Source organism: Mustela lutreola, chromosome 12, assembly GCF_030435805.1.
Source record: "Mustela lutreola isolate mMusLut2 chromosome 12, mMusLut2.pri, whole genome shotgun sequence".
NCBI classification, from domain to species: Eukaryota; Metazoa; Chordata; class Mammalia; order Carnivora; family Mustelidae; genus Mustela; species Mustela lutreola.
In genome coordinates this window covers 29,900,271-29,910,103 of record NC_081301.1, presented here as the reverse complement: position 1 = coordinate 29,910,103, position 9,833 = coordinate 29,900,271, and the positions used below count along the sequence as shown (strand labels likewise).

The 9,833-nt window shown below is 38.8% G+C and overlaps 1 protein-coding gene across 1 annotated transcript; it reads right to left on the bottom strand.

Annotated features, from left to right (window-relative positions):
- Nucleotides 1-5,997: 5,997 nt before the first annotated feature.
- MRPL50 (mitochondrial ribosomal protein L50) lies at nt 5,998-9,674 on the bottom strand. Its single transcript, XM_059142734.1, has 2 exons — nt 9,521-9,674; nt 5,998-6,969 (listed from the first exon to the last, which is right to left on the bottom strand). Exons 1-2 carry the CDS (start codon nt 9,610-9,612, stop codon nt 6,582-6,584), a joined length of 480 nt encoding a protein of 159 aa, XP_058998717.1. The 5' UTR covers nt 9,613-9,674; the 3' UTR covers nt 5,998-6,581.
- Nucleotides 9,675-9,833: the final 159 nt, after the last annotated feature.

Genomic DNA, 9,833 nt, shown 5'->3' with positions numbered 1-9,833 from the left:
TCTAATAAATTGTTGGTTGAGGGCTGACTGGTGGGGGAAGAAGGAGCCTTACTTTCCCACCACTTCCATCCTGCCATGCTGAGAGGTAAAATGGACTCTGGAGGCCCCAAAAAACTGTCAGGCACAAGAATCCAAGGTCTGATATTGTGAGTCAGGCTTGTGCACTAATACCACTAGGAGAAGTCTATACAGACAAGGTATTGACAGTATCTGCTAACATTGTGTTCTGTTTTTAATGTGTGTGTGTGTGCACGCGCGCACGCGCATGTGCGTTCAGAGGGAGAGAGCAAGAGATGGGGTAGACACGGGCATGAATACATGCTGATGAGAATGAGCCAACTAATGAGAGACAAGTGCTGAGAATGAAAATCTGATGGTGAATAAGACATTTTCCCCCGAGAAGCTTAAAAACAAGTGATTTTATAGCCCCAAAGTACTCTATTTCCCTTGTAAACTTATTTAAGAAATTGAGTATACATAAGGCACACAGAAATACATGGCAGTCAGGAATGGAATTTATATCTCCAATTCTTAGTAAAACTGATTAGTAGTTCAATAAGAATTTATCAAGGGTCTACACTATGATAATCATGGAGAGATTAGACACAGTCCGACTTTAAATAAGCCTAAAGGTGGGGCGCCTGGGTGGCTCAGTGGGTTAAAGCCTCTGCTTTCGGCTCAGGTCATGGTCTCAGGGTCCTGGGATCAAGCCCTGCATCGGGCTCTCCGTTCAGCAGGGAGCCTGCTTCCTCCTCTCTCTGCCTACTTGTGATCTCTGTCTGTCAAATAAATAAATAAAATCTTAAAAAAAAAAAAAAAGCCTAAAGGTGTAGACTTCCTTCCATACATTATCCATTAAGTTTCTACTTAAATATCACATGGATCAACCAGTTTTCCTGAACAGAAAGAAAGTAAATGAAAAGTCATTAGCCTTAGTTCAACTTATAATTCTTTTCAAACATCATCACTTTTTCCTTCATATCCTCAGTTTATTACATTTCACTACCAGAAAGTATTCTTGAATTGCATAAATATGTAAGACCTTTAAGAAATATCCTCGCATAATGTAATTCTAACAAACCATTCATCTGACATTAAATCACCCTTCAAATAATATAAAAAGAAGACCACAATTCAAAATCCCAGACTAAGAGAGTTTCTTCTACAATATCCTAGGAAACAGTTTTAGAAAGAGGGAAAAATATTAATGGAGATGGGGGAAGATAGAATAAAGAAAGGCTAACAAATAATTTCAGAGTCATTCTTCCCCAGAAATATAAATCCTGGCTTGATATCTTCATAATCACAAATCCCTGTTGGTATCTTCTGTAAACAAACTCCAACAGAGTTTGTGCCCTTATCGGAGCACTCTTTGAACTCCATAGCTGAGGTTGTAAAATGGGCAAAAAGACTATTTGTCTGCATGAACTGCTAAATTCCAAACACTGAAATTAAGAATCTGACTTTACTTCTCATTCAAGACCTGAGACTTTAACACATTTCCAATCAGCCCAGAGGAGAGATAGCCCTGATTACAAGCTAAAAAGTACCTGACATATTCCCCTCTAAACTTCCTTTTCCTCAATAAAGAAGAATGGCGCTATCTAGAGTCCTCTTATAAGTCAAAACCTCAAATATGTCTTTGCAGTCTAACCAAACTAATGAAGCACTGTCTCCCTCTCTAAATAAATAAATAAATAAATAAATGTGGGGTGCTTGTGTGGCTCAGTCTTTGAGCCTCTGTCTTAGGCTCAGGATCAAGCCCACACTGGATTTCCTACTCGGCAGGAAGCCTGCTTCTCCATCTCCCACTCCCTCCCCTTGTATTCCCTCTCTCACTGAGTCTCTCTCTGCCAAATAAATAAATAAAATCTTAAAAAAAAAAAAAAAGAGGAAAGTAAACCTAAATTAGAAGAAAGGAAGTAAGAAAAGTGTATTAGCAATGAAACAGAAAATAAACAATAGAAAGAAATGAACAAAGACGAATCTGGTTCTTTGAGGAGGCCGACAAAATTGATGAACTACAAGCCAGAATGATCAAATAAAAAGAATAAAATTTAAATGCCCAAAATGAAAGGGGGTTATCATTGCAGATACAATAGACCATGAAGAGGAAAATAAGAGAATATTATGAACAATTTTATGCTAATTTGACAACTTAGATGGAGTGAATAAATTCCTTGTAAAATACAATTTAATAAAGAACTGTTTCAAAGTAAAGGAGAGCAAGTGAAGATGATAACAAAAATGTAAAGCATGAACCACGATTAGATCCTCTATCAGGAGGTAAAATTACTATAAAGGTCATTTCTGGGGCATCAGTGAAAATTGAATATGAACAATGTATGATTAGTATTGCTTCAGTGTTAAATATTTTGAATTTAATATTTCCTGATGGAAAATAAATTTCATGGTAGCTGCAGTTTGCTACTATTCAACTAACATTGGAATTCTGCTGAATCAGAAGTTAATTTTAGAGACTACTTTTGAACCTAGAAATCATACAAGTAAAAAAAAACTTTAGGACTTTTGCACTGTGAAATAACCTAATAAAAATAAGATAGAAAAGTGACTGCAGATAAGATAAGCTCATGTTTGCAGGTATGACTGAGTTCAAGGTACCTGTCATTTAATCTCTTAGGATATACAGAACATATGTTAATGGGATTACAAATCAAAGAAGTAGGACAGGGGTGTCTGGCTGTCTCAGTCAGGACAGTATGTGAATCTTAATCTTGGCATCATGAATTCAAGCTCCACTTTGGGTGTAGAGCTTACTTTAAAAAAATACTGCCAAGGGCGCCTGGGTGGCTCAGTGGGTTCAAGCCTCTGCCTTTGGCTCAGGTCATGGTCCCAGGGTCGTGGGATCGAGGCCCGCATCCGGCTCTCTGCTCAGCATGGAGCCTGCTTCCTCCTCTCTCTCTGCCTGCTTGTGATCTCTTTTTCTGTCAAATAAATAAATAAAATCTTATAAAAAATACTGCCAAAAGGATGACTTATACATACTTATAAACAAACAAAGAAGACCACGTTGCCCATTCCTAGGTTCAAAGTCAAGAAATTTAGTGGAATGACTTCCACTTCTGAGTAAAAGGGAGTTTTATGGCAGACCAATACACAAAAAACTGAAAAAGTTGTATTTTTTAAAAAATAGATAAAAATAAAAGCAAAAAACGGGCAATAACTTAAATATCCAGTAATAGCATGATTGAAAGATTATAGTGGTTCTCCGCACCCTTAGCTAGATTCACTTTCCAGTTTGATTTACCTTTGGTCAACCCCAATCAGGAAGCAAACAATACTTCTGATGTAAATCAGGTCAATAGCAGCCTACCTAATTCTACATCACAACACCTGGGTTATTCACCTCACTTCATCTCATCACAAACAGGCATTTTATCATCTCACCTCATCCTAAGAAGGGTGAGTATAGTACAATATATATTTTTTAAAGATTTTATTTATTTATTTGACAGAGAGAAAGAGATCACAAGTAGGCAGAGAGAGGAGGAAACAGGCTCCCCACAAAGCAGAGAGCCTCTGAGATCACGATCTAAGCCAAAGGCAGAGGCTTAACCCATTGAGCCACCCAGGTGCCCCCAGTTTAGCCCAATATTTTGAAAGACCACCTTCACATAACTTTCATTACAGCATATTGTTATAATTCTTCTATTTAATATTAGTTATGGCTAATTTCTTGCAGTACCTAATTATAAACTTTCATAGGTCTGAATGTATAGGAAAAAATATAGCATATATAGGGTTAAATACTATCCAGGGTTTCAGCATCCATTGGGGGCCTTGAGATGTATCCCCCAATGGTTAAGAAAGGTCTACTGTACCTAACATTCAGTTACAGAGGTTATTAGTCAAATTTATTACTCTTAAGGCTATCTTAAAATAAGCAGAAATGATCATAGAGTGAAGGGAACAGGACAATGTGACAGTAAGTTTTAAAATATAGGAAAAAGGTTTTTCATTTGGAAATACACGAGTATGTTAGTGATTATCGGAGTAGCAAGACCAAAATGGTATTGGCTTTCCCAAATGTTTAAAAATGTGCTTTTTCTAATCAGAAAAATGACATTAAAATAAAAAAGAACAGGAGAGGGAGAAGTCTATTTATGTGGCTTGAAATACAACTGTCTGTGCAAATCTATTTCTATTAACACTGAATATTTTATTACCAGGTTTTATGTAAATATATTTACTGAGTTGAAAGGCCCAGCTAACTATAATTGAGAACTCTTTTATACAGCAATTACTTAATTTTTTAAAATGTAAACCATATATAATTATATCATGCTTGGTGACCTCAGTAAACAAGTTAGCAAATCTAATTTAAACTTTTCAGGAAAACCAAAGGTCATCATTGATAGATTTATTGCATTGGACTGTCGAACGGTGACACCTTCTAGTGTTATTAATGGATGTGGTTTATCTTGTCTATTAGCTCAACGTTTCAGGACCACTGCTTCAGGGATGGTACTTTCCCACTTTAATTCTAGGGTCTAGGGTCATGTTACTCAAAACATGAACAGCATTGTGTAGGAGTTTTTAGACATACAGAAGCTCAGGACCCACTCTTGATCTATGTAACCAGAATCTGCATTTTAAAAAGATCTCCAAGTAATTCATATGCACGTTAAATTTTGAGAAACACTGCTCCAGGTTACAAATAAGTCCCTCTGCCTTTATACCCATACACAGCTGGGTTTTGCAGTTCTCCAGGTAAAACCAAGTGTTTTTTCTACACTCCCTTTATTATCTATTATTTCCGTCATGCCCTTTGCACATTTTTCTCTATCTCCAGAAGTAAAAGATGTGCAGGAAATAAGATAATCAAATCCGGTTAAGTTAAATTCAACTATTTCCATACGGAAAACTTTCTCACATAGAAGGAATTTATCAGCTCTGATATTTAAGCTCCAGGGCTTCAGAAACTTCTGATGTTCTTTAATCTGTAGATTATTAAAAATCTCATTGTCCGCTGACATTTATGGGTATGACCATAATGGAACCAATTTTATTAATATGCCAGAATTTATATAACCATCTGACTTTTGCCCACTTCAAAGAAGTTACCCTTGGAAAAGAGAATATATGCAATTTCCTTCATATAAAAATTATCACTTTTCTTTCAGAACTATTAGTGGTCAAGGTAAAATACATGAAATTCCTTCTCTGTCTTATTACTGACTAGCCATATCTGAAGTCTAAACAAAAATAATTCCTGGGCGCCTGGGTGGCTCAGTGGGTTAAGCCGCTGCCTTCGGCTCAGGTCATGATCTCAGGATCCTGGGATCGAGTCCCGCATCGGGCTCTCTGCTCAGCAGGGAGCCTGCTTCCTCCTCTCTCTCTCTGCCTGCCTCTCTGCCTACTTGTAATCTCTCTCTGTCAAATAAATAAATAAATCTTTAAAAAAATAATAATAATTCCTAATTTAATCACTTCCTCAACATCTGTAGTTCAGAACTATATGGTAATTAGCTACTTAAGTATTTCCACAAATTGAGTACCTACACCAAAGTCTGCAAAGACCACCCTAGTGGACATCGGCAGGTACTCCAAGCCAATTTTAAAGTTACAGAAAAGGGGGCACCTGGGTTACTTACTTAAGTGGCCAACTCTGGATTTCAGCTCAGGTCATCAGATGAAGCCCTCCATCATGGCTCCATGCTGGGTATGAAGACTGCTCAAGATTCTCTCTCCCGCTCCCTCTGCATCCCACCCCCTGCCCTGCTAAAGTGCATGCCCCTTCTCTGTCAGAAAAGTGGGACAGAAAAGCTAAAAAGATTTGACATAAGTATCATCTCCTTTTAAGAGAACATTCACTTAGATATAGAATCTGGCATCTCTCTTATTTTAAAAAAAAAGTTATAGCATTTCCTAGTTGGTATATACTCTAATTTTTTCATTCATAATACTTAAATTAAGGAAATGACTAGACAGAGAAGCAACTTTCACCTTTAAAAAAATTTAAAACACACAACACTCTTCAAAAAATGTACTTTAATTCCAAGAGCTTAATCTAGAATGAACACTATCATTTTCTATTTCTATTTGTGAAGTAAAGCAGTGAAAGAAACAACTTACTAAAATAAACAACATAGATTTTTACATTTCTTTTACAAATATCCAAGTTTCCTTATTTGCATTTATCCTATACATAATACCACCTTAGATTTAAGAGTCCTACAGGATTAAAACATGTTATTTTAAAACACATTTTTGCATAAAACATGTTTTATGCCTATGAAGAATAAACATCATGTCTGAACATATAATAGCCTCACATCATAGGAACAAGTTTAATTACTGTGTCCTCCAGAGAAGGAAATTTTCATACACAATTGATGATTTGATTCCATTAAAAAAAATTTTTTTCCAGCGAATGTGAAAAAAGAAAATCCTGCTATTAATTCATGACATGAGGAAAAAAAGAGGTAATTCATTCTTCCACAGAAAAAGTGGGTTTAGAAAACAGTTCTGACAGCATTTTACATGGTAAAGTATCAAGGCTAATAACCAACCCCTTGCTCAGGACAAAATGATTTCAACATGCTTCTCTTCTGAATTGCTCAGTAATCCCAAGTGATTTTTAAATTGGGAGGCAGGTTACCGGCAATAAGTTCATCAAATTTAGATCTATCATGAATAGGCACATTATAGAAATCAAGAACATCTCTGACCCTACACATCTGGTGAAGCCTGGAGTTGGGCACTGCATGGCCCAGGTCATCAGCTAAACGTGCCAACAAACCGAATTTCAGATGACCATCTTCCAGGGACACATCCTGCCAATTACTAGGTATAGATGAGCCAAAAATTTCTTTGACACAAGATTCCACACGACTCTGGAGATCTTCAGGTGGTATGTATGTTCGGCTTCGTAAGGGCGGACACACCAAAATAGGTTCTTTCTTCACCTCTTCCACTGTCTCAGCCACCACTGGCTTTGTTTCTTTTCTGGAATGATCAAAAGCAAATATGTGAATCTTTGGTTACAAGCTGATGAACACCAGACCCAATCTTATCTATCTATCTAAATCAATAAATAATATGCACAGTCACTACTCTCTGGGGCCCTGTGGAGAGAGTAAGATAGGTAGTAGGTACCTGCCTTCGGAAGCTTGTAACTGAACTCGTCTGGTACGCACACACAAAAAAAATTATAGATTTTACATGCTCTAAGAATTCCAAAAACAGGTAAGGAGGTTTCACATGCTCTAAGAATTCCAAGAACAGGTAAAGAGGTAAATCATTTGCCTGGGATTCCCAGTTTCTAAACCCAATCTACCTCTCTAACCTCATCTCTAATCTCCTATATACACTCTGTGCCCTACCCAAACTAAACTACTACATTGTTTCCCTCTTTCCTGGTGTCATGTGTTACCTCAAGTTATATCCTATTGGAAATGGCTATCTTTCATCTTCACCTATAGAATCTTACTTTAAGTCCTAGAACAGAACTGTTCTCTTCCAAGAAGCTTTACTTGATTTGCCCAAATACAACTACAAATTCCTCTGATCTACTGTAGCATATTATATTGCTGTAACAGTATATCGCATCCTACCTGAGTTTTAATTTTTTTACATTCTATTTCTCTTACCAGGTCAGGGTTTCTGAGCTCAAATACTGACATTTTAGACCAGATAATTCTTTGTTGTAGGGTGCTATCATGTTCATTGTCAGAGTCCAGCAGCATCCCTGGCCTCTGTCCAGGATAGGGTAAATGCCATAGCATTCCTGTCCTCTAGTCATAACCAAATGACACTGCCAAATGTCCAGATGGGTAACTTATCCCTGGATAAAAATCACTGTACCAAATTATAAACTCGTTTTATTTATCATAAAGACCTGTTTTATTGATCTGCAGTCCTTTGAAAACTGCATGAATAACTGTTACTGAGTACATGAGCCCATGTCAGGAAATCTGCCCGATACACTACTTCAGTGCTTAATGAAATACTAGCTGATCTGACTCTTGTTTTCCATGGAGTTGGTAACAGACTGGGATGGGTCATCCTTACAGAAATGGGAAGCAGCAGAAAAAAAGATGTCTGGGGGGAAAAAAGAAGAAAGAAAGAGAGAGAGAGGAAGGTAAAGAGGGAAGGAAGGAAGGAAGGAAGGATGGATGGATGGATGGATAGATGTCTGGCCAAGAATATGGTTTGTTGCACTATTTTCCTTCGCCTACTTAAAGATTCTTCCAACAATTTAGCCCTCATTCTGCATCAACTCTTTATCATTTTCTTCTACCTACTACAGAGTTTCCAAGGCACACAATAAGCTGTTAAAAAATCTCCCATCTTCAAAGAAAAACAAAAATACTCCTTAGACTCCGTGTTCTTACCAATCTCCCGGAGTTGTCTATACTTTCAGTGTCTACTTCATCACCTCCCATTTTCTCCTCAAACTACGCCAGTAGTATCATCAGAATGAAATGTAATCCATTCTTCCCATCTCTGTAATCTAGTACACTGCTCTAGTTTTCTCCATAATTTACCATTTTTTCAAAATTATATCCCACGTTTGTGTTTTTGCCTCCATCAGAATATATGCTCTATGAAGACAAATATTTAGTCGGACTTATTAACAACATCTAAAACATCTGACACAGAGTAGACACTCTATGAATTTGTGATGACTGAAACAAACCTGAAGATCTGAGATACTACTACTCACCAAAAAAGAGGGGAAGCTAATAAATCCATAAACAGATGACAAAAATCCTTCCGGATGGAAAGAGTTTTTGCTTGAACCCTGAGGGCATAAATGGTTCCCTGAAGTTCCCACAAGTTTTGAGGTCCTAACACTGTGAGTCAAAACAGATTTACCTTCAAAATATTCCACAAGGTGCTGTGGGAGAAGCAGCAGACGGGGAATCAGAGACCTGGGTTCTGGTCCCAGCTCTGCCATTAACCCGCTTTTGGGAAAATACTTCCTCTCCATGGGGCCTCAGTTTCCCCATACGTCCGAGCTCTGAGAAGGGGCGTTGTTTCGCTACTGTAAACTCCTTAGGGAAATGTTGACCCACACCTGACGTTTAGTAACTGTCTGTTGAGTCAATCAATGAATACACAAACGAACAATAAGAGGAGGCCACACTTCCCTTCTGAATCTGGCGCGTGAAGGAGGACACCGCGCAAATGAACTTCGTTTCCCGAGCGCTTTCACGTTCATGTTCCGGATTGCTCGTTCCAAGCGAACCATGTTTCCGGACACCGCACGCGGGGCCTGGAACAAGTGTTTGCTGTTTGCTTAATAAATGAATGAGCGACGGGGGAGGGAAAGAGAGCGGTGACTCCGCGATCAGATGACAGAACAGGCAACACTGGGCCGCAGCCTTCCAGGAGACCCGCGCTTTCGCTTCTGGACTCCTAACCCTAACCCAAGTGAGGACTAGGGTCGCGTTTCAATAGCATGGCACTCGCTTTTGAATTCGTGCTTTTATCCTCCTCAGTTTCTCTCCTTACTTTCCCTGAACGAGACCCACCATCCAAACTTCCGCTTTACCTGAGTCGAGACCAAAATTCTCTGCGTGGTGCCCCTAAGACGATCCACGTGAGGCCTCTTCTGGCAACACCAGACGCGGACAGTGCGGCCATCTCGGAATAAAGCGGCTTGCTAGCGCTCCGCTCTCAGGGGGGCAGTGACGCGCCAAGACCAGCCAGTCACATGTAAGCTTAGTGGTAGGTGTTCCCTTTTTCCTGTGAAGCGCCACTAGTTTCTCCCGCTCCCTTTGCACGCCGGGAAATGTAGTCCGGTGGCCATTGCCGGCAGAGGAGGGGAACCGAGGCGTTCTCTCAGAGCATGACGGGAGTTGTAG

What these genes read in the sequence shown, in the direction of transcription:
- MRPL50 (XM_059142734.1), bottom strand. Translation starts at nt 9,612, where the DNA reads ATGGCCGCACTGTCCGCGTCTGGTGTTGCCAGAAGAGGCCTCACGTGG. An exon ending in GAATTTTGGTCTCGACTCAG is followed by an intron (nt 6,970 to 9,520) that starts GTAAAGCGGAAG and finishes TGATCATTCCAG; the next exon opens with AAAAGAAACAAAGCCAGTGG.